This window comes from Dama dama, chromosome 3, assembly GCF_033118175.1.
Source record: "Dama dama isolate Ldn47 chromosome 3, ASM3311817v1, whole genome shotgun sequence".
NCBI classification, from domain to species: Eukaryota; Metazoa; Chordata; class Mammalia; order Artiodactyla; family Cervidae; genus Dama; species Dama dama.
In genome coordinates, this window is record NC_083683.1 from 42,163,232 (window position 1) to 42,187,151 (window position 23,920).

Sequence of the window (23,920 nt, forward strand, 5' to 3'; positions counted from 1 at the left end):
TATTATTCTGGAAGAGGTGGAGTCCTGCAGGAAAAAGACAGGAAGAGGGCTGGAAAGGAGAGGAGGTTAGGAGAGAATCTAGGCCCCTTGGTCCCCCTCCCCCAGACTGAGATAAAGACTAGAATTCTGAAAGGTGATCTCATCACACAGAGCCAGGACTGGGGGAAGGGGTGGGCAGGGGGGTCACTGCCTTCTCTGGCTACAGTCGCTTCCTCTACATTCATAGGGAATCTTGGGCGAATGGGGTCCTGGGTTCCAGCTCCCAGGGCATAAGAGCAATAGACGCCAAATGTTGAGCCCCTTTGCAAAACACTACCCCCATCGTTACCCCAACCCCAACCCCGTCCCTTCCTACAGTTCTCCGGGTTTGTAGCAGTCAGGCCAGTTTAATCAAGAAGACACAGAGGGGCCAAAGCAACCCCTTCTCCACAACCACCAGGCTCTTGGTCAACCTTCAGATTCTAGGAAGGGACTCTTACAACCAAAAAGAGGGAGGCTTGGACCAGTAATCTCCTGGTGAATAACCGCAAACTCCTGGACTCCTGGGTTTTCAATTCTAGCAACTTGGGGGTGGGGCGCGGGGAGCGGAGAGCGGTGTAGGTCCTCCGTCAGATCAGGCTGACTGGGAGCATTCTGTACCTCAACTCCTGAGTCCCAAATCCAGCTGGCTGGGACCCAGGCACCCCGTGGCCCCGGAAGGCAAGGGGGAATCCCAGTTGGCCAGCTGCCAGAGGTGTCTCCTCTCTCTTTAGACCCCGGAGTCTCCTCCCTGAATTAGTGGGGGAGACCCCACACACATATTTCACACTCCCTCCGCCCTCCAGAGGTGATTCCTTTCCTCATTAGGAAATTCTCCACTCCCTTTTTCCGACTCCTTTTCCGAGCGTTTACGTTGTACATCTGGAAAGGATGCGAGAGGAAGGAGGGGGAAGCAGAGAGAAGGAGGGGGAGAGCCCAAACCCGCCCAGTCTGACCCAGTCCAGACAACCGGCCTCCAGCTGGGGCTGGGACGAGGGAAGTGGAGAGGTGCAGCCCCCCCCCACGCCCCTTCGGGGTGGGGGGCGCGGGCTCAGCGTTCCAGGGACCCAGGAATGCCCCCCCGCCCGCCCCCCCGGCAGGCGGGGGGAGGGCTCAGCCGGGAGTTTGGCAAACTCCTCCCCGCGTTGAGTCATTCGCCTCTGGGAGGTTTAGGAAGCGGCTCCGGGTCGGTGGCCCCAGGACAGGGAAGAGCGGGCGCTATGGGGAGCCGGACGCCAGGGTCCCCTCTCCACGCCGTGCAGCTGCGCCGGGGCGCCCGGCGCGGACCCCGGCTGCTGCCGTTGTTGCCGCTGCTGCTGCTGCTGCTGCTGCTGCCGCCGCCGCCCCGGGTCGGGGGCTTCAATTTAGACGCGGAGGCCCCGGCAGTGCTCTCCGGGCCCCCGGGCTCCTTCTTCGGCTTCTCGGTGGAGTTTTACCGGCCGGGGACGGACGGGTGAGTTGAGGAGGGTTGGCGGCGGGCTGGCGGAGGGCGGGGGTGCGCGCCTAGAGACTGGGGGCGCGGCTGGAGTCTGGAGGGGACCGAGGCTTGAGTTTGGGAGGCGGAGTTTGGAAGAACTGGGGCTGGAGTTGGGGGCCCGCGCTAAAGTTGGGGGCCCGCTCTGGAGTAGGGAGGGGACAGTGGCCGGCGTGGTGGGGGGGCAGGAGTTAGAGCGATCAGCGGAGAGACATGTGTGGGGTGGGGAGAGGACACGAAGCTGCAAGCTGGAGAAGTCTGGGCAGTGGTCTTGCGGCCAAGAGAGAGGAGGGCGCGGGAAAGGAAAGCAGAGGGTCTCTGGTTGAGACTGGAGAACCGCGGGGACCGGAGGCGGGTGGGGACGGAGAGGGGGCGCGGAGGCCAGGAGGCTTTTTGGAGCACTGGGGGACCCCGGGACCCCCGAGGGCCATTGTGCTCAGAGAGGACTTGTCGAAGCAGAATGAGCTGTGTGGTGTGTGTGTGTAGTAAGAAGGAAGTCGGAGGCTGAAAGGGTCCCGGAGGTTAAATGGGGGCCAGCCTCATCCTCCCCTCCCCCCTCAACTCAGACTGGGAAAGACCCGGGAGGGGGATGGCGGCTCCCTCCCCTTCCTCCTCGGTCTCCTACTCTGCCCGCCACCCCCCACCGCATCTCTGTTCAGACGCGGGGATCCGGGAAGTTGGGAGAATCCCGGGACTCTGGTCTTGGGGGGAACTGGGGCTGGGGGCTGGCTCAGCCAAGGGCGGGTACTGGGATGTGTCGGGAGGGGTGTGTGTGCGCGCGTGAAGGGGGGTGGGCGGTTTCCCTCTTCCTCTAGCTCTTGGGAGGAAGAGAAAAGCTGATTTCCTGTAGCTAGTCGGCTGGAGCTGAACTGAGACCGGGACTTCTGGGGCTGGGGTCGGAAGCTGAGGAGACGTGGGCTCCGAGGGCCCAAGAGTGTCAGAACACAGGACTTCAGAGACCGGAAAGTCTCCAAGGAGGATCCCGGTTCCCAACTCAGCAGGGTAACAAGCAGCCTGGATCCTGTGTGCCGGGAAGACGAGGAGCCCACAGGCTTGGGGAGACAAGCCAGGCAACATGAAAACAAGGGTGTTTGCTTAAATGTGGGGAGTGAGGGGTAGTAAGAGGAGAAGGAAGCTGCCCCCGGTCTGGGACAGGGACTCCCGGGTGCCAGGTGACTGATCCTCGACCTCTGAAGGAGTCCTCTTTGTACATCTCTGGGCTCTGAACCCCCCACTGCTCCTCACCATCGCCCCTCACCACTGGCCTTCACCACCACCACAGCCACCCCTGGTATCCAGGTTTGATAGACTCTCTGTCAGAGGTGAACTGTTTTTACACATACAGTTAGCTGGTATCTACTCATTTCCTTTCCCTTTGGAGAAAAGGGGTTAATGTAGGTAATTCCACTTGGGTACAGGGACAGATTTCTCCTTTGTCTGGAGGACCTGAGGATGGGAAAAAAGAAAGATGGTTAGGCTCCAGCTGTTGGTTCTGGACTATTCAAGGTCCCCACCCAACCCCCACCCCACCCCCCTGGCCTCTTGCCCAAACCCCATTGCATCACCCTGGCCTGGAGTCTCTGCCAGGCCTGGCCTCCCCCAGGCCCCCTCAAACTGCTTACCACAACCCTAATGGAGTAGAGAAGAGGGAGGGAGGGGATGGGATCCTTCCCCACATCAGGGCACCAGGGCTGGGGTCAGTTATCTGGCTCTTTACCTTCCTCTTACCCAACCCCCACCTAACAAGAGTGTCATCTCCCTTTTAAAACAGGCCTCTGAAACATCTGGACTTTCATACATTCTGGGTTCCCTAGGTGTCTGTTTGGCCCCTGGCCTGATCCTGTAGTCCCCAAAGCCCTTTTCTAGAGCAGGACCCAGCATTCTCAACCCCTCCCCCTCCCCTTCTGCTCATCTCTCCTCCCAAGAGAACCCAGGTGTCCAGCTTGCACACCTCCCCCTCTCGTTTTCTCTGTACAAAGCTCTCTTAGAATAGGACTCGGAACATTCCACCTCCCCAGTGACCTCCCTCCCCACTACAGCTGGGCCTCCAAGCCCTCCTCCCTGCAGGGGACAAACAGAGCCCCTCACCTGGGACCATGGCTGGAGAGGGAGGGCCTCGGTGTTCTTGGCCCCCTCCCTCACCTCTCTTGGTGGAAACTGAAACAGCATCAGAGGGCAGGGTAAGCACCGAGAGAAGTTCCACAGAGGAGTTCCACGGTAGGGAAGGGCCAGGCTTTAAGTCAGGTTGAGCTGGGTGTGCGTCCAGGCCCCACCTCTTACTTGTTCTTTGTGTGACCTGGGGTGAGCTACTCAAGACTTCAATCCTGGAACCTGATCTTCTCCTGAAAATCAGACACCTACCTATGAGGCTGTTCTGAGGACTAATTGAGACAGTATATATAAAGGGACCTGGTCCACAGAGGGTGATCAGTGTACATGGGAGGCATGACTTTTATGAGGTACCTATTTGTTTCTGGTTCCCTCCTCCCTGGACACCACCTAGTTCTTTGTCTAAGTTTTTCACCATTTCTTATTTGCTTTTAGTATTTGCTTATAGCATGATAGCTATAAGCACATTTATTTGCATTTTCTACCAATTTTTCTGTTGGATCATTACAAAAATCCTTGCCTTAGACAGATGAAGCTTTATTGTCCCCATTGTGTGTATATATATATGAACTGAAGCTTCAGGAGTCATAGAAGGTTAGAACTAGAAGTTTGTTTAGAGACTATCCAAGGGCAACCCATCATCTTACAGGTAGAGAATTCAAGTCTTGGAAAGGGGAAGTCAGTAACTTGGCCCAAGACGTGCGCTTAAAAGGTGCACCAGCCTTAGCCTACCTCCTCAGCCCTTTGTAGTACTGCCACAAGTAGAGGCAGTTCTTCCTCCTCAGCCAGCCAGGCATCTCCCTGGAGAGGATGCTGGGGGACCCAGAACCAGGTGTTTCCTCTGGCCTGGCCCGGGCTGCTGTAGGACCTGCAGGAGCTGAGTCCGGTCCGTTTGCTACCCTCCACCCCCGACCTTGTTAGGCCATCAGAGTCAAACAGTAACCATGTATTGAACAGGAACTTGGTTAATCAGAAGCCTGACTGGCGAGATAGTGGAGAGGAGGGGACAAACTGGCAACAGGGTAGACCAGGTAACAGGACTCCTGGCTTCTGGCTCTTCCATTGGAAAAGATTCTGAGTGATCCTGGACATGTGACTTAACTTCACTGGGACTTAGTTTCCCCCTCTGTACAATGAGGATGTGGGACTGGATAAGCTGTATTTTTTGTTAAAGTTTTCTTTCTTCTTTTCCATCTTCCTTCCTTTCTTTCTTTTTTCTTTTCTTCCTTCCTTTCTTTTTCTTTCTAATTCAAATGACATCTTACGGGGGCATTCTACATAAAACAGAGACAAGAGATCGCTCTGAAAGAAGAAGGGGAGCAGTGTCAGGGCCAAACTGGCTTCCGCTTACTCCATGTGGTAAGCCCTGAGGCTTCTACAAGAAAGTCTTCAATCCCAGAGATGCCCTCCTCGGTGTCCTCCCGCTGGGGCAGCCTGTGTCTCCAAGAACCAACTCTAGAATACCAGGGTTCTGAGGTTTCAGGATAAATTATGGCAATTACTTCTTCCCTTGGTCTCCATAGTTTGGAAGAGTTTATCTGCCACGCTGCACTGAGGAAGGAATAATTAATTCCTTTTTCCTGTTTTTTATCAACTAGAATTTAGAACAAGAAGACATCCATAGCTGCCAATCAGAACTTCTGACCAATATGAGATAACCAGGTTCCCCACAGGAATTGATATAATTACAGCCCAAAGCAAATAACACTTGAGGTTTTAATTAGCCCGGGCTGCCTTATCAGGTAAATGCATGATTTCCGTTAGGCTTTCTGAAATAATGAAAATAGCCCAAGGACCCTCCGTTGTTACCTTCTTGGACCCCTAGTAGGATCCATCTGCTGTAGGATTTAGGAAGCAGGAACTTGGAGTGGGAGAATAAGGATAAGCTGTGTGAGGTGCCACCCCAGACACCGGGTGCCTTGCTCGGCAGTGGGGGAGGGCACTATTGACTGGACTTGGAGGAGCTGGGAAGGAAGGACCACTGCATCTTCAGTTGTAAGCCACAGGAGGCACAGGGCAGGTCTGGGTCGGGATCTGTGTCCATCGCCTGCGTGCCAGATCCCTTGAACCTTCACTCGGCCACAGCCTAGGCCCCTGTCGCACAAGCCTGTGGGATTTATAAACCTTGTAAGGCCCCTCTCACACCTTCCCGCCCCGCCACAAACTTCCTCAGGCCAACCCAGGAACACTCAGGCTTTGCTTCCCCCACCCAGGGAAGTGGTGGGAGAATCAAGAGTGGGAGTAGGGTCCCTTGGCCAAGGCCTGGAAGAGTATCAGAGCTCCAGAAGACTTTGAGGTAACCATCACAACCTCTTCACCCAGAGGAAGCAGGTATTCCCAAGTCTCCACTGAGCTAGTGCCCGACCCCAGAACTCCTGTACCACTGCTGTTTTCTGGGGCTGCCTCTGCTATGGAGGGTTGCACCCCTCTCTCCTCCCCCAGCCCCAGGCAAGGCAACCTCTCCCCAACACCAACCTCACCTACTAGGCCTGGCAGGCAACCGGATCACTGTGCCTCTGAGTAGGCAGCTCCCACCCACCCCCAACTAGCTGTACCGCCTAAGTGAGAGGGGTGGGGCCCAGCAGGCGGGTGGGAGACAAACGGAGAAGTGAGAGGTTGGAAACAGACAGGAAGCCACAGGCAGTAAACATTTCCTGTCCCCAGGGTAACCCAGGCTGGCACCCCACCCCCCTTCACTCCAGGAACTCTCTCTCCGGCCTCCCCTCCTGTTCTTATGGACCCTTTCTTCTCCCTCCTCTGTCCTCATCCTCTGGTCCAGCCACCCTCACCTCAGTCCCTTGGAGCCCATCCCTCTGGTGTTCCCATTCCTATTCCTCTTGGACACCACCCCTTCACCCCTCCCCCACCCATCCTGTCTCCCATCCCATCCCCCTGTCTCACACACCCCTGATTTTGTGATCTCTATCATAATCTCAGACTTGGGGACTCCTGGTAAGAAAGGCTGATGAAGGGATCCAAATATCAAGAAAAGGGTTGGTACTGGGGGTGCTGAGAGCTGAAAGGGGCCGGAATCCAACAGAGATAGAGAACGCCAAGATGTGAGACAGAAAGACAGAGGGGGACAGACCTAAAACTAAAACCAAAAGAACAAGCAGTCATAGAGCAGAGGAACAGACTGAGAAGCAATGCCAGAGGCAGATATGAGAGGAGAGCAGAGGCCAAGGCTGGCAGGGACACTGGGTCAGTTGCCCTGGCTGCCAGATGCGGTCCTCATGGGAGACTTGAGGAGAAAGCCCAGAGGGCTGCCAGCTGCACTGAGGCCTTGGAGGCTAAGGACCCAGAAGTGATAGAGGCAGAGCCAGAGGCAGGAAGATTACCCAGGACCTTCCCTCACACCACCCCATTACAGAGGACCCCCAGCAAAGGCAACCTTCTCATCTCAGGGGGAGATGAGGCACCGTGTCCAGAACTAAGACCCAGCAGACCGAGATCTGAATCCAGACTTGAGGGATGGCGTATGGGAAAGGTGTTAAGAGGCTGAGACAGAGATCCAGCCAGGATGGGAAGGTCCCACCAGAGCCCAGGGTGAGGGCAGGCCCAGGCCCCGGGGAACAGTCTGTTTTCACCATCCTCCAGGGCCTCTCTCCACTTCTACTGCCTGATTTCCAAGTCTCACATTTTCCTCCTACACACCCCAGGGCTGGGCAGCCGGACGCCTGGGTCTTGCCCAGAGAAGGGCATTGGCTTGGGAGCAGAGGGTAGGTAAAAGGACCCTGGGGTTCCAGGGGCTGCACCTCCAGTCTTCGCAGGTCCATAGGGGAGATGGGGAAGTTGGGGTCCAGGCCCTCTGGCCCCAACCCCTTCCCAGAATTGACTCTGGTTCCTCCTCCTAATGACAGGGGAAGGTAGGAAAGGAGAGGGTGAGGGGAGGGGGAGGAGGGGCTGTGTTAGTGACAGCGGCACATGGGGACCGCCTGACTCCAGCCTGTGCCTCTGGCATCCGTGGCATCTTCTGAGATATAAATACAACTCGGGGGGCATCTATCCCACCCCCAGCCAGCCCCTCCCCGCCTGGGGAGACTGTAGAAGAGTTAGGAGCCCCCCTGAAATGCCTCTCCTTTCCCCTCCGCAGGGTCAGCGTGCTGGTGGGGGCGCCCAAGGCTAACACCAGCCAGCCGGGAGTGCTGCAGGGCGGTGCCGTCTACCTCTGTCCCTGGGGCACCAGCCCGACACAGTGCACCCCCATTGAATTTGACAGCAAAGGTAACCCGCTTCGCTGGTCGGGGAGGGACTAAAGGGTGGGACTGAGGCTGGGGGGCGGGGCCCGGGCGGGATCTGGAGCGCGGGGCGGAGCCTAACCAGTTCCAGGGCCACGTGCTCCCGGGCTCTGGGACTCCAGCTCAGCGCCGCAGCGGTGCGGCGGCTCCCCGTGGCACTCACACCACGTTCCCAGTCCAGCCCAGCCCAAGGAGGGCGGGCATGATTCAGAAACATGTGGCTCTCATTTTCCCTGAATCACCCACACTCTGGGAGGCCAGGGCAGTAACACAAAGACAGGGAGAGTCACAGAACCTATTCCAGTTCTTTTAACTAAGCACTGACTAAGTGATAATGGGTGCCAGGCTCTGTGCTGTGTGCTGCAGGGGATTGAAACATGATTAAGCCACCGACCTCAAGGAGCTTAAGGTCCCAAGTAGATGCAGAGATGGACCACGGGAGACAGGCTGAGAAATAGTTATAACAAGCTAACACTTGAAGAGCACTTGCTATGCACTGGGCACTGTTGTCGGCACTTTACACATACTAACGCACTTCATCCTTTGAATGAGGGCATGAGGTATGATTATCCCCATTTTATAGGAAATGGGTTAAGTAACTTGTCTAAGGTCACACAGCTAATAAGAGGTGGAGCGTGGATATGAACTTGAGCAGTCTGGCTCCATAGATAACTGGGGTGAGGAGACAAAAGAGGAGAGCATGAAAAGAGAGACAGTGAGGGAGGGGTGGTGTAAGAGCACAAAACCAATTTTTTTTTTTTTTTAAGTATATTTATGTGGCTGCATCCAGTCTTAGTCGTGGCAATCGGGTAGATCTTTCATTGAGGTACACAGACACTCTAGTTGTGGTGCACAGGCTTAGTTGCTCTGAAGTGTGTGAGATCTTAGTTCCCTGACCAGGTATGGAACCCATGTCCCCTGCATTGTAAAATGGATTCTTAACCACTGAACCACCAGGGAAGTCCCTGATTATTATTATTTTTTTAATCTGAATGACAGGTGAGGAGCAAAGGAATAAGAAAAGCAGAGAGGAAAAAAAAAAAAGAAAGGCAGAGAGGGCTTGGAAGGATAGAGACAGATAGATGCATGAACACACACACAGACATAGGGCAGAGATCCAGAGGTGTAAGAAAGGTCAAGGACATAGAACAGGTGCTAAGACACAAGCCCAGGTGTAGACAGAAGTGCACCCAGAGGGTTGCCCTCTCAGGAAATAGCCATTCTTCCCCACCTTATCACAGCATCCTTGTCCCAGCTGGGTAAGGAGGCAAGCACATCAGGGGACTGCAGCTCTAGAAACCCCAGGCTGTGTGTGTGCGCATGTGCCTATGTGCACACATGGGTGTATGTGCACACACGCAGCGGAAGATGAGTCAGGCCACAACAAGCAGATTGTCAAGACCCTTCCTCACTTTCCCCCCCGTGAGTCATGGGCTCAGGGCTTGCAAGTGCCGAGGTACCCCCAGGCTGAGGGCATGGGCTGCTCTAAGGCTCGGCTGCCCACGGCTGGCATGACCCCACTTTCTCACTTCCCCAAGGCTCTCGGATCTTGGAGTCCTCAACGTCCAGCCCAGAGGGAGAGGAGCCTGTGGAGTACAAGTCCCTGCAGTGGTTTGGAGCGACAGTGCGAGCCCATGGCTCCTCCATCTTGGTGAGGGCCACGATGGGCAGGAGGGGGAGTGGTTGAGGGTAACAGCACAGTGAGGAGGGAGGGAAGACAGGCCCTGTTGGACTAAACCTAGCGCCTCCTCCTCCTGGGCCCTCCCAGGCCTGTGCTCCCCTCTACAGCTGGCGCACCGAGAAGGAGCCGCAGAGTGATCCCGTGGGCACCTGCTACCTCTCCACAGGCAACTTCACCCGCATTCTGGAGTATGCACCCTGCCGCTCAGGTAGGGCAGGGGTGGCGTGAGTCCCGCATCTGCCTTCTCTGAGTCCTCACAATCCCCCACCCCCCAACAGCCTTGATAGCCCACTGTCTAGTCCAGGGAGGTCCTTTCTAGGGCCCCCTCTCCCCCTGCCTTCCCCAAACTCTCTGCTCTTTCCTGCGTGACCCGTCTGTGCAGAGCATCTTCCCACCACCTTCTCCTCTTGCAGATTTCAGCCAAGAAGCGGGACAGGGTTACTGCCAAGGGGGCTTCAGTGCCGAGTTCACCAAGGTGAGAGGGGATCTGGGAGGAGAGGAACCTGGCTGTGGGTGGTGGATGCAGGGGAATCAGGACCAGATGCAGACTCACCTTCTTCCCCTGCACAGACTGGGCGTGTGGTCCTGGGTGGACCAGGGAGCTATTTCTGGCAAGGTGAGTCCTTCCTCTGCTGTCCCTGCATCTGTCTCCCGCTCCCGGCCTCTCATCCCTCTCCCAGCCCAAGATCACAATCTTTCCTTCCTCTGCCCCTGTCCCAATACTCCTCTTCCTGTCCTCTGAGACTTACCTGTCCTCTCCCACCACCCTCCAAAAGCTTCCCCTCCTGAATATCTCCCCAGTCAGCCCCCAGTGCCCCACTCCCTGCCGCCTCCTCCTTGGGCCATCCCCTCCTTATCCCCTTCTCCAGGCCAGATCCTGTCCGCCACCCAGGAGCAGATTGCAGAATCCTATTATCCCGGGTACCTGATCAACCCAGTTCGGGGGCAGCTGCAGACTCGCCAGGCCAGTTCCATCTACGATGACAGCTACCTGGGTGAGTGAGCAAATGGGGTGGGAGCTGCAGGGGGAGAACCTCAGGGGGCCCCTGTCCTCACCCCTCACCTCCCTTCTACCACCCAGGCATCCCCAGCCCCCCACCCCATGTGTCATGTGTGGGCTGACTATGAAGGCTCAGTAGGGGTGGGGAAGGGATTGAGGATGGGCCAGGACAGAGGGTTCCCCAAAGCAAGAAACCTAATATCCATCCACCTGTCCACCAGGATACTCTGTGGCTGTGGGTGAATTCAGTGGTGATGATAGAGAAGGTGAGTGCGTCCCCAGTCTGGGGCCAAGGGAGGGGGCAGATGGAGACCCCAGATCTGGAGCCCCAAGGACTGAGACATTTTTGTCTGACTCCCCTTCCCCTGCACTTAGCCTGCAATCTTCTCTTCCCTTTCCAGACTTCGTTGCTGGTGTGCCCAAAGGGAACCTCACCTACGGCTATGTAAGGCCCAGCCTGACCCTCCCTCCCCTCAACCCCCTCCCCTGCCTAATCACAAAGAACCATGCATGGTGATTTGGGAGGGCTCAAAAAGTGGATCAGAACACAGGCTCTTGGGTCAGACCAGGGTTCAAGTTCTGGCACTTACTCTGGATGAATCTGTGATTTGTTCCTATCCCACTTCATTCTGTAAAAATCTTGAGTCTGCTTAACCTCTCTGAGCCTTACTCTTCTCTAAATAATGGGATAATAATAGTTCTGACCTCACAAGGCTCTTGTAAGGATGAAGTGAGATAAGGCACGTGAAAGTACTTAGTGAACTCTTAGGCAGGGTACAACTGTAGTTGTTATTATTAGACCATGGCGAGTGCTTTAAAAAGGGTATAGATAAGAATGCCATAGGAGTCCATTCAATTACCAACATTTATTAGGGCAAGGTATGAGATAAGAAGATGAATAAGACATCACACCCCATCTTGTATGGCTTCTAATCAAGTATGTAAGATAAGACACACATATGATGGTAATCTAGCGTGCAGCTCCTATGCATAAGCCCCTCAGTGCATTGGGCGCTGTCCACTCATGATTTCTATTCTTCCCAACAAGCTTATCGGGGGAGATATTACCAGTCACATTTTACACATGAGAAAGCTGAGACTGGAAGAGACCAAGTAAGTTGTTTAAGATCACCCAGTTAGTAAGTGGCTGGATAGAGATTTAAAACCAGACCTGTTTTATTCCAAAGTCAGCATTCTTTCTGCACTAACGTAAATTTCAGGAAAGTGGTTAAGATGATACAGCAGTTTAGGGGGAGTAATAACCTCCTTTCTAGGGTGGGGATGGATCAGAAAAGGTTCTATGAAAGACCAGAGGAGATGAGGAAAGACAGCATCCTAGACCGGAGCATGAGAAGGGCATGGAAGGAAAGGGAAACAATTCAGGCCAGTTCAGCATGGGCTGACTGACAATAGAGAAACTAAAGAGAGACTGGGGGATTCCTTGGTACTCCAGTAGTTATGAATCCATGCTTTCAATGCAAGGGGTCTGGGTTCAGTCCCTGAACATAAGGGAACTAGATCCCTTATCTCACAACTAAAGATCCTGCATGCCACAACTAAGACCCAGTGCAGCCAAATAAACACAAAAAGAGAGGCTGGGCAAAAACAGATAGGTTGGGTCCAGATTCTCCAGGGCCTCAGAGGACCAGCCAATAAGCTGAGATTGGGCCATGGCTGCGGGGAACCACCACAATTTTCCAAGCTAGCAGTGTCCCTCCTAGACCAGCTCTAGGGTGATCAGCCTCAGTGCCGTGGGGAAGGGCAGTGAGGGGAAGGGAATGTCCGAGGCAGGCGGAGACCAGGGCTTTCTCCAGCATTCCTTGGGGAGGGCTCACACCAGAGGAACAGCAGCAAGATGGGGGGAGAGAATGAGGAGTCAAGAGACCAGTGTCACCCATCACTAAGGGGCAACATGGGAGAGACATGAGTGCATGTGGTTTGGGAGGGCTGAGGGATAAGGCTTCAATCATTCAGCTAATAATTAATGTCTACTCTCACCAAGCATGACTTTAAGCTCTGGGGAGAAAGCAAAGAACAAAAGAGCTCCTGCCTTCATGATCTCACATTCTAGTAGGTAGATCAGATGCACAACAGACAGATAAGTATGGAATCTGTCAGTAGTGGTTGCTAGGTGACATGGAGGAAAATAATGAAGTCCCCATGAGATGGGGCTACCAGTACAGAGATAAGACTATGGTGAAGGCAAAGCACCGAAGGGAATTACAGGACAAGTGGTCTATGTCTCCAAGGAATGACTGCCCCTGGGTATCCTGTACCCATTTGTCCTCCATTCATCTGAGTCTGGGATCAATGGGTGTATCTCCTCATCCCCAGGTCACCATCCTTAATGGCTCAGACATCCGGTCCCTCTACAATTTTTCAGGGGAACAGGTGAGGACACCCCCTCTACAACCCAGCTTGGCCCTCTGCCAACCAAGCCCTGGCCCTGAGTCAGTAAGCTCAGCCCAACTTCTCAGGCTCCCTGGAGTCCCTGACTTCCCCCCACAGCCCTTGTTGATTGACTCCCTGGTACTGACCCGCCGCTGCCGCTCTGTCCGCCCCCCCAGATGGCCTCCTATTTTGGCTACGCAGTGGCTGCCACAGACATCAACGGGGATGGGTGAGTAGTGGAGAACGCACAGTGGTGCCCTCCCCAGGGGTGAGGAGTGGGGGTGGGACAGAAAAACACAAGGAGAGTTCCTCCCCGGATTCTCCTCCTGCCTGCATTCCCTCGGCTCAGGGGCAAGGAGAGAGCTGAGCGCCAAAAGCCAGAAGATCTCAGGTCTCTCCCCTGGGTGGAAAAGAGCCGGGAATCCAGGATGCCCGGGCTTTCCTGGCACTGGGACTGAGGGGAGGGGGAGCGGCAGGGTCTCAGCATGCTGGTGTTTCCCCTATCCTCAGGCTGGACGACTTGCTGGTAGGGGCGCCCCTGCTCATGGAGCGGACAGCCGATGGGCGGCCGCAGGAGGTGGGCAGGGTCTACATCTACCTGCAGCGCCTGGCTGGCATGGAGCCCACGCCCACCCTGACCCTCACTGGCCAGGATGAGTTTGGCCGGTTCGGCAGCTCCCTGACCCCCCTGGGGGACCTAGACCAGGATGGCTACAATGGTGAGCATTGTATGGGCTGGAGTGGCTGAGGAGGAGCCAGGGGCCTGAGTCAGAAGGGATCTGGGGAGAGGTGGCTGTCAGATAAGATAACCGGGACCCCCCAGCGCCTCCTGGAGGATTTTAATCCCAATATCTAGATCTTGGGGCTTGAAGAGTTTAGCATACTGGGAATGACAGATGGGAAAATCGGATCCTGGGTCCTGGGGTCTGGTGGTAGAGATCTGAACTCCTGGACTCCCGGCCTGCTGACTGGTTTGTGTTGTGTGTCTTGCAGATGTAGCCATTGGGGCTGCCTTTGGTGGGGAGAACCGGCAGGGAGTGGTGTTTATATTCCCTGGGGGCCCAGGGGGTCTGGCGTCTAAGCCTTCCCAGGTTCTGCTGCCCCTGTGGGCAGCTGGCCACACGCCGGACTTCTTTGGCTCTGCCCTTCGAGGAGGCCGAGACCTAGATGGCAATGGATACCCTGGTGAGTGGTGCCCGAGGCCCCTTTCACCTTAGAATTCGCTGGTCACAGACCCCCTAGCCTCTAACGTATTTGTATTTGCCTAAGCTCCTGGGTGCAGTTCTAGCATGATGCCACCAGATGGCGATGCCCCCTCACTTTAGCCTCCTTGAACAATGCGGCTAGAAGGGCTTGGGAAGAATTCTGTTTGGGGGCCTGCTGTGAGGGGTAGTTTCTTTTGATTTCTTGCAGATCTGATTGTGGGGTCCTTTGGTGTAGACAAGGCTGTGGTATACAGGTATGAACTCGGGCAGGGGGAAGCCTGGGAGACACGGGAACTGGGGGATTTCTCAGTAGGGCTGAGTTTGGGGAAGTGTACAAACTGGGATCCTGGGGCTTGGGCATCGGCTTCCTGTGCCCAGGTTCCTGAGGAGCCCTAGTTCTTTGACCCCCACGTTCACTCTTGGTAGGGGTCGCCCCATCGTGTCTGCCAGTGCCTCCCTCACCATCTTTCCTGCCATGTTCAACCCAGAGGAGCACAGCTGCAGCTTGGAGGGAAACCCTGTGACTTGGTGAGTGGGGGGGGTGGGGGCAGGAGATTGCAGGATGGAGTCTGGGGGTACCTCATCCGTGCCTGGAAGTGGGGAGGGAGAGCAGGCCTTCGAAAGGGGGCACATGGGACTGTCCCAGTCCAGGTCTGTCTGGGAGGCAGGCAGAGAATACGGTGCCTGTTCCAGTTGAATATACCAGCTTTCCTTTTGGTCCTCTAGCATCAACCTCAGCTTCTGCCTCAATGCTTCTGGAAAACACGTTCCTGACTCCATCGGTGAGGGAGACTGCCTGAACCTTTCAGGCACTGGGGCAGGGGTGGAGGGGCTGGGCACTTGGGGACCTCTTTTCTCTCTGGATAAATTAGGAGGGAGGGGAAGATGCTCCTTAATGTACATGCGTGGCCACAGGCTTCACGGTGCAGCTCCAGTTGGACTGGCAGAAGCAGAAGGGCGGGGTGCGGCGGGCGCTGTTCCTGGCCTCCCGACAGGCCACCCTGACCCAGACCCTGCTCATCCAGAATGGGGCTCGGGAGGACTGCAGAGAGATGAAGATCTACCTCAGGGTAGGGGCAGGAGGGCGGGGTGTGGACTGGCTTGGGGAGGGTGGCCACATAGAACTGGGGACCCCTCCTGAAAGGAAGAGGACTGAGAGATTCCAGTGAAGGACCTGGGACTTTGGGAGGCTGGGGAAAGGTGCCTTTTTGTCCGAGGAGCTGGGAACCAGGCTGCCTCAGAAGCAATGAGCACGGTCGTTTGGACACCTAAATTCTTGAGGGTCTTGCGTGGACAAAGGGAGATGTGAGAGGATGAGGAGCAGGGCCGCCAAGTCCCCTGTGTCCCCTGACTCTGTGAACCCTCCCCACTCCCGGCCCCAGAACGAGTCAGAGTTTCGAGATAAACTCTCCCCGATTCACATCGCTCTCAATTTCTCCCTGGACCCTCAAGCCCCAGTGGACAGCCACGGCCTCCGGCCAGTCCTACACTACCAGAGCAAGAGCCGCATAGAGGACAAGGTGAGGGCAGGGTGGGGAGACAGGCCGGGAGGAGAGGGGCCTGGGCCCCTGGGGACGGGGCCCTGGAGCGGAGAGTCGACAGCTTGGGAGGCAGTCGCAACTCCCCCTCTCAAGGCTGCCCCGCTCCCCAGGCTCAGATCTTGCTGGACTGTGGAGAAGACAATATCTGTGTGCCAGACCTACAGCTGGAAGTGTTTGGGTGAGTGAAGGCTGACGTCAGGCTGGGGGGTTCCAGATGCTAAAGTCGCCTAGCAGGACACGTGGAGCTTGGAAGCACCTGGCACGTGGAAAAGTAGAAGAGGAACATATCAGCTGGCTGTGTGACCTTGGGAAATTACGCAACTTCTTTGTATAGTGAGAATAATAGCATCTATTTCTCTAGCTTTTTGGAAGGATTAAATGAAATAATCTACATAAAGCATCTAGCCTAATGCCTGCCATAAAGCTGGAAGTCAGTGAATGGTGTCTATTATTATTATATTATTATCGTTAGGGCCCATTGTCTGGCTCGGCAATTAATTCTCCAGTGTCCCTGACCCCTGTGTGTCCCCTCCAGGGAGCAGAACCATGTATACCTGGGCGACAAGAATTCTCTGAACCTCACTTTCCACGCCCAGAATGTGGGTGAGGGTGGCGCCTACGAGGCAGAGCTTTGGGTCACGGCCCCTCCGGAGGCTGAGTACTCGGGACTTGTCAGACACCCAGGGGTGAGTGAGGACCCACAGGCGGGGCTTGGGAGGAGACCCTGCCAGAGGGACACTGAAGCCTTATCTGCACCCACCCCACCTCCAGAACTTCTCCAGCCTGAGCTGTGACTACTTTGCTGTGAACCAGAGTCGTCTGCTGGTGTGTGACCTGGGCAACCCCATGAAGGCTGGGGCCAATGTAAGTCTGGGATCATCTCACCCCGAGCTGAGCTGGGGGGAAGGGAAGGAGGGCTGCAGTCTTACGTGGCAGACACCCGGTCTAATAGCCCGCTTGTCCGTCCTCCCTGTCCCGCAGCTCTGGGGTGGCCTTCGCTTCACAGTCCCTCACCTCAGGGACACGAAGAAAACCATCCAGTTTGACTTCCAGATCCTCAGGTAGGGAGGGGGCGGGGCAGGGGCGGAGTCTGGTGCAGGTGACCTTCTGGCTGGGCTCTAGCACCATCAGAGTCTCTCCTCCGTCCCACAGCAAGAATCTCAACAACTCGCAAAGCGACGTGGTTTCCTTCCGGCTCTCGGTGGAGGCTCAGGCCCAGGTCTCTCTCAACGGGTCAGTGCCCGGGCAAAATGGGGCGTCTCTGGGAGGGGAGACCGACTTCTGGCAAAGAAGGCATATGAAATGGGGTCCCTTCCACTGTCCTCTAAACCACCCTCTTCTGCAGTGTCTCCAAGCCCGAGGCAGTGCTATTTCCGGTGAGCGACTGGCATCCCCAAGACCAGCCGCAGGAGGAGGGTGACGTGGGCCCAGCTGTCCACCATGTCTATGAGGTGAGTGGGCTGCGGGGAATGGAGGGCGGGGCTAGAATGAATGACAGGGAAGGAGGAGCCAGTATGAGTGACAGATGGCTGGGGCCAGCCTGAGGGGCTGAGGGGAGGAGGGGGAAGGGAGAGGTAAAGGCCTGCACCGATCAGTGAGAGACTGGCCAACTGAGTGACTTAGAAGGGAGGATGGAGCCACCTCCAGGAGCGTTGGCTGGAAAGGATTTCATCTCTGCCCGTTGATTTCCTTCCTCACTCCTGAGACTCAGAGCAGGGAAGAGTGGGCCACTGGGACCCGGGTCTCAACAGGGCAGAATCGCTGCCTCCCTTCCCATGATGACTGTGCCTTCTTCTCCTCAGCTCATCAACCTGGGCCCCAGCTCCATTAGCCAGGGCGTGTTGGAGCTCAGCTGTCCCCATGCTCTGGATGGCCAGCAGCTCCTCTACGTGACCAGGGTCACAGGACTCAGCAACTGCACCACCAGTCACCCCCCCAACCCAGAGGGCCTGGAGGTGAGGGGCCTGGGGACTGGCCGGGAGCTGGGGAGGACCAAGTCAGTGGTAGTTGGGGAAGGTCGCAGGGACCTGGAGGAGCTAATGAGGATGTGCCTGGAGCTAGGACTTAGGCCACTGGAAGGCAGTCAGAAGTCCCACAAGACCCCTTGAGGCCGTGAGAGGGGAAAAGATTGTTTTAAGCACTGCACTTCTGTCTTTCTGCCTGAAGTATCCTTTCCTGACTCCATGCCCTGGCATACTCCTAGGACCCAGCTCAGCACCACCCCCTCTGGAAAGCCTTCTTCAGACCCACTCCCCTAGACCCCAGTGTCTGTTTTAAAGTTCATTTTATTCATAGACAACATTTAAATTAAATGAATGACTTTACAGAACCATGTTACCGGCTCAGGAAATATCACAGTAACCAAAATTCACAAGGTCCCTACTCTCATGAAGTTAGAGGAGGGTGATGATAAACAGTAAGGCTTCCCAGGTGGTACAGTGGTAAAGAATCTTCCTGTCAATGCAAGAGATGCAAGAGCCAAGAGTTCTATCCCTGGATTGGGAAGATTCCCTGGAGTAGGAAATGGCAACCCACTCCAGTTTTCTTGCCTGGAAAATCCCATAGTTAGAGGAGGCTGGTGGACCACAGTCCATGGGGTCACAAAGAGTTGGACATGACTGAGCAACTGAGCATGTGCACACAATAAACAATAAAAATTAGAAGAGGAACAAATATTGAAAAGTGATGAAAGTGCAGTGCTCACATGCTGGGGTGGGGTGGAGCTAGGAACCTGTTTGAGTTGAATCATCAGGGAAAACTTCTTGAGGAGGGAACAGGTGAATTGAGTATGAAAGATAAGGATGAAACTGCTTGTGAAGACTCAAGAAAGAGTATTCCAAGCAGAGGAAACAGACAGTGCAAAGGCCTCAAGGCAGAGTCAGTGCCCTAATTATTTATTGACACATCACCTCCTCCTAAACTCCAGGGACCAAATCTTACTCGTTTCCTTATTTCAACAACGAGCTTGCTGCCTTGCCATAGGAGGTGGTCAGTTGCATGGATGGAAGACCAGGTCAAAGCTGCTGCAGACCCCAGATGCAGGCTGACTCAGATGCTGTAATGAGGTGGGAGAGGCTGCTAATGGTCTCTTTCCTCTTGCAGTTGGATCCCGAGGGTTCCCAGCACCACCGGCTGCAAAGACGGGATGTTACAGGTCGGAGCCCTGCCTCCTCAGGGCCTCAGATTCTGGTAAGTTGTCCTGGGAATGAGGTCTGTGCCCAAGTGTTGAATACCTCCGTGGGTCCTCAGAGCCACCAGAAGGGCAGAAGTCATGGTTCAAGCCTCCTATTTCTCCCCAGAAATGCCCAGAGGCAGAGTGTTTCAAGCTGCGCTGCGAGCTGGGGCCACTCCACCGGCAAGAGAGCCGAAGTCTGCAACTGCATTTCCGCGTCTGGGCCAAGACCTTCCTACAGGTGAGGAAGCCTCACCTCAGTCCTGACCCCTGACCCCTGACCTTCAGGCCTGCTGGACTGACCCCCGCTTTCCCCACTGCCCTAGCCACCCGCTTTGGTAACGGGGACCCAGGCAGCCCCAGTCCCCTCCCTCACTGTTGTTTTGACAGGGCTGTGTGTCCTTGGCGGCACCTAGTGGCCACACTGGGAGCGACAGCTTCCCTTTTCTGGCCCATTCAGAGGAGGGGAGGGCTGGAGGGAGACCAGCAGGCAAATAAGGACAGAAAAACAGAGACTGAGGATGAATCCATCGTGGAGAGGCAAGCAGATGTGTAAACAGGAAATGGTAGTCATTTGTTGAATGCACACTATGGGCTAAACATTGTCGTAGGTGCTTAACCCATATTAATGACTCAAGAAATTTTTTTTCTATTGAACATGATGTTATCTAATTATCTACTGTTCAGTTATAACTATTTAGTTACATATTTATTTTCTCTTATAAGGAATGTAGAGAGAGATTCAGAGAATGAGTTCAAAATAGGGAAAGATTATAACCAGAGCCAGAAACTGGGGAGCCCTATGTCCTCCAGATGCCAAGACGGGCCACCCTGAACACCTTTCCCCCACCCACAGCGGGCGCACCAGCCATTTAGCCTGCAGTGTGAGGCGGTGTATGAAGCCCTGAAGATGCCCTATAAAATCCTGCCTCGGCAGCTTCCCCAAAAGGAGCTGCAGGTAAGTCTAAGGCCAGCAGGCTGGGCCAAGGAAGACAGGGTTCTGGGCCTGGCACAAGGACTGGGACATGATGGGGGCTGGACTGATTATGGTAACAAACATTGATTGAGCATCTGCTATGGGCCAGGCACTGTGCTAAGTCCTGGGAATACAATGATAAGCAAGATGGACAGGGCAGTAAGAAGACTGTGTGACAAGGACCAGCATGTTTATGGGACCACATCATAGGGACACTTGAACACAGACTTGCAGAATTGGGAAAGGCTTTCTGGAAGAAGTGATGTTTAAGCAAGACCTGAAGAATCCCTGGGCTCTACCAGGCTAACTGGTCAGGAAAGGAATCTTTTCTGGGGCGAGGAAAAGGTATGAAGGCCCGAAAGAAACAATAACGCACATTTTAGAAATTTGAAGTTCAGAATTCTGTTAGCCTCAAGTGGGAAGGGAGAGAGGGTTTCTAAGTCCAGTGGGAAGTGGGAGCCAAGTGTAGGGTGGGAAGAACCAGTGGCTTTTCAGTGATCTCTCCTGGCTTGCTCCCCAGGTGGCCACGGCTGTGCAGTGGATTAAGGCAGAAGGCAGCCACGGAGTCCCTCTCTGGATCATTATCTTAGCCATCCTCATTGGCCTCCTGCTCCTTGGTCTCCTCATCTATATCCTCTACAAGGTCAGCCACATCCTACTCGACTTGGCCTTCTCTCACCAGGTTCTGCCCTTGACCCAGCACCCTCCCTAGTATGTGCCTCCAGGCCAGTTCTCCAGCCACATGCATCCCCTCTGGACACTGCCTATACCATCCCTTCTTTCATTCTACAGCCCCTAGCTTAGAGTTCTCTCGACTCAAGCTGGTAAGTTTACCAATACTTTCAAAATGAAGGTGACTCACAAGTGGCCAGTGTGTGGCATATGTGTCTGTCACCTGCTCCACAAACCCATGGTAGCGGTCACTAATTGATCATACTCTAGCAATAGCCTCAGAATCCTTCTCAAGAGGCAGCCACTTCTATGCAGCGAGACTTCAAATCTGTTTGCCAAACCTGGCTTAACTGGGGGCATTTTTACAACACCAAAGCACCCCAGCCTAAGCCCTCCTGGCCCATTAGACCTCTTGGAGAGGTAGTCTTCACAGACTGAATTTGGGCCACTTTTGCAAGATGGGGAGATTGGAAGCACTGAAGTCATCTTCATACCTTCCTGGAATAAGATCTGCAGAGAAGTAACTCAATTCTCTCTCCTTTCTTCTCATTAGCTCGGATTCTTCAAACGCTCCCTCCCGTATGGCACCGCCATGGAAAAAGCTCAGCTCAAGCCTCCAGCCACCTCCGATGCCTGATTCCTCCCAATCTTGAAGGCCCATTCCCCCCACCCTCAGTCTACTGACAGGGAGGGGGCTGGGCGCTTCCTGAAGGTGCTGAGGGCCAGGGAGAAGCTCCTCTCCCCAGCCCAGAGACATACTTGAAGGGCCAGAGCCGGGAGGTGAGGAGCTGGGGATCCCCTCCCCCCATGCACTGTGAAGGACCCTCGTTTACACATGCCCTCCTCATGGATGAGGGAACTCAGATCCAGGGACAGAGGCCCCAGCCTCCCTGCCACCTTTGCATTTTGGAGAATTTCCTGAAAACACCTTGGAACCAGAACTAGGGGATCCAATCCCAGTTCTCCGGCTCAGATGTGGCGCCAGGACTTCCTGTCCAGCTCCAACCCGCAGAGATCTGTTGTCGGCCTTGCCAGAGATCCACAGGAAGCCCCCAGCTAAGAGCCTGGAACCTGGGGAGCGAGACATGGCAGCTCTGGACAGCCCCCACCCCGGTGGGCCAACAAAGAACACTAACCATGGATGGCACCCCAGGCCCAGCTCAGGACAGATCCCACACCAGGATCCACGCTGGCCCAGAAGCAGCTCCAAGGGGAACCAGAACTTTCACAGGGCCAGATGGAACCTGGGGCCTCTGGGGCCTGAAGTTCATCTGGGACCCAGACTCAGATGTTGGTAACCTAACTTGGCAGATCCAGGACATTTGAGCCTGCTCCAGACCTGGGCCTGGAGACCAAATCCACCTCTGACTCAGGAGAAGTCAGGAATTGCCCAGGACCCTGAAGGGGCCATGATGGTAAAAGATCTGGAACCTTAACCCTGGCTGGACATAGGCCCTCTCAGTCCTCCGCAGAAAGGGGGAGCCTGCTGTCCCGGGCCTGCGAGTTTGGGTTCTGCCCGCCAGCTGCACTGACGCTGCCCCTCCTCTCCCAACCCAACCCTCCCCTCACCTCGGCTCCGGACACCCGGGACTTATTTAAACTCTGTTGCAAGTGCAATAAACCCGGCCCGGTGCCCCCACTGATCAGAGCTGGAATCTGTCTTCTCCCTACTCTTTCCAGATCTTTCCTGGAACCAGACCGCTTGGTGGATGGGAAATGTTTCTTGCAGTTTCTTTCCACTGGGAGCCAGGAGTATGACCCCCCCCCCCAGGAACTGTGGAACTAGTTTTGGGGTTACCTTTTCTTACATGGAAGAGATGATGGAAGGGGTGAAAGCAGGGCTTGACTCCTGCCCATCTCCCAGCCCCATCAGATCACCAGATCCGATCCTAACACCTCTAAGAGAACAGGGAGAGGAATTCCTTCTCTTTGGATTTGAGGGTTAGGGAAGAATACAAAGAAAGGGAGAGGTCAGAGCTGAAGGTGGAAGAAGATGGCCCAGAAGACTCACTTAGGCTTCCCGAAATTAGAATAATGAAAAGGGTTGAGAGAAAAGGCCACAGAACTAAATCAGAAGACAGCCAGTTGGGTTTGTGTTTTGTTTTCATTACCCATTGTATTCCGATGGGTAGTTCAGTTCAGTTCAGTTCAGTCGCTCAGTCGTGTCTGACTCTGCGACCCCATGAATCCGATGGGTAGAGGGAATGTTAGTTTACATACATTATCTCATTTAATTTCTACCAAATTAAATGTGCGAGGCAGGCACAATTAACCCCACTTACACGAGGGGAAATTGAGTTCCAGAGAAGTTATGTAACTTGCCCAAGGTCACAGTCTAATTCAGCCTTGCCTGACTGTGAAAGCCCACATTCTTAACCAACATGACAGACGGTTCAGGTCTTTGAAGATAAAGTGAGGGAACCCCTCAGCATCCTCTGTCTCCTCGAGGCCTATCCTAAACTAGTGTCCAGCAGGAGCATGGGGAGGGGTGCTGAAATTCAAACGGGATTGTTAGAGGCAAAGGTGTCTATGTCCTGCTAGACTGAGGTCAGCCACCAGAGGGCAGCACAGTCACAAATTTATGGGAATTTGGGGACAGGAGGCTATGTATGAGGTCCTCCTCACCCTCTTCCCCCATCAACAAGACAATTCTTATTAGCTTAGGCTCCTGCCTCGCAGTTCCAGCATGATCTCAAAATCTCTCTCCTGGAATTCAAACCTGCTCTACACTCCAATTGTCAACTTCTTAATAATTCTGTAACTCAGAAACTTCTTCCCAGAACCCATAAACGAAGGACTATAGAGAGGGCAAGACCTGATGAGGCAAAGAGCTACCCTGTATTTCCAGGGATGACAGCTGTAGCATAGCAAGGCACTGAGACTTCTCCAAGAATGAAATCCCATACTCGCCTTCTTGGGGGATGGGTGGGAATGGCAATAGCCATACTCCAGGGGCCAAATCTGAGATTTCTTACACTATGATGAGGAGGAAATGAGGAGGGGAAGTGGGCTGTATTGGGCTGGTATCATGGGTGTGTCTGTATAGTTAGTGCCTGTACCTCTGAGTCTCTGAGAGTGACAAGGTCTCTCTCAAGTAGGCACAATGCAAGGTAGGAATCCCTTGGGCTCAGAAGTGCTGCAGATGTAACCCAGCCCCAGTCTCTCTGTCGCTGAACTGTAATTCTCAGGCTCTGGTATGTTTCCCCTTCCAAATCTCCCAGCCCCTCCAAAGCATGTCTGCCTCTCCTCTTGAGACTTGAGTGATGCAGAGAGACAAGAGAGTAGGGGGAAGGCCTGAGTCCTAGCCCTGTCTGTGTCAGTGGAAGTGGAAAGGAGGCCTGGGAAGGGAACAGAGCAGCTGGGGGCGCAGAAGGGGGAGGGGGCTTAGGAGAGGCAGCTGGCAGGCGGGAAGCTGATCTGGGGGTCTCAAGTTTCTTGACATC

General features: G+C 54.7%; 1 protein-coding gene and 1 long non-coding RNA gene across 3 annotated transcripts; one reads left to right on the forward strand and one right to left on the reverse strand.

The window, feature by feature from the left end:
* Window positions 1–1,007: 1,007 nt before the first annotated feature.
* On the forward strand, window positions 1,008–22,120 carry ITGA5 (integrin subunit alpha 5). Its single transcript, XM_061126261.1, has 30 exons — window positions 1,008–1,471; window positions 7,695–7,825; window positions 9,378–9,490; window positions 9,608–9,728; window positions 9,934–9,995; window positions 10,091–10,136; window positions 10,390–10,515; window positions 10,742–10,786; window positions 10,922–10,965; window positions 12,855–12,911; window positions 13,088–13,140; window positions 13,422–13,630; window positions 13,905–14,096; window positions 14,325–14,370; window positions 14,543–14,644; window positions 14,843–14,898; window positions 15,032–15,186; window positions 15,499–15,636; window positions 15,768–15,835; window positions 16,193–16,343; window positions 16,429–16,521; window positions 16,639–16,718; window positions 16,810–16,890; window positions 17,003–17,108; window positions 17,460–17,612; window positions 18,760–18,846; window positions 18,957–19,070; window positions 19,686–19,787; window positions 20,326–20,448; window positions 21,031–22,120. Exons 1-30 carry the CDS (start codon window positions 1,092–1,094, stop codon window positions 21,112–21,114), a joined length of 3,318 nt encoding a protein of 1,105 aa, XP_060982244.1. The 5' UTR covers window positions 1,008–1,091; the 3' UTR covers window positions 21,115–22,120.
* On the reverse strand, window positions 2,809–7,652 carry LOC133044689 (uncharacterized). Of its 2 annotated transcripts, XR_009690035.1 has the most exons (3): window positions 5,411–7,652; window positions 3,581–3,834; window positions 2,809–2,938 (listed from the first exon to the last, which is right to left on the reverse strand). It is a non-coding gene; the product is annotated as an uncharacterized LOC133044689 (long non-coding RNA). The 2 variants fall into 2 exon arrangements; XR_009690034.1 differs by lacking the exon at window positions 5,411–7,652 and having other exon boundaries at window positions 3,581–4,295.
* Window positions 22,121–23,920: the final 1,800 nt, after the last annotated feature.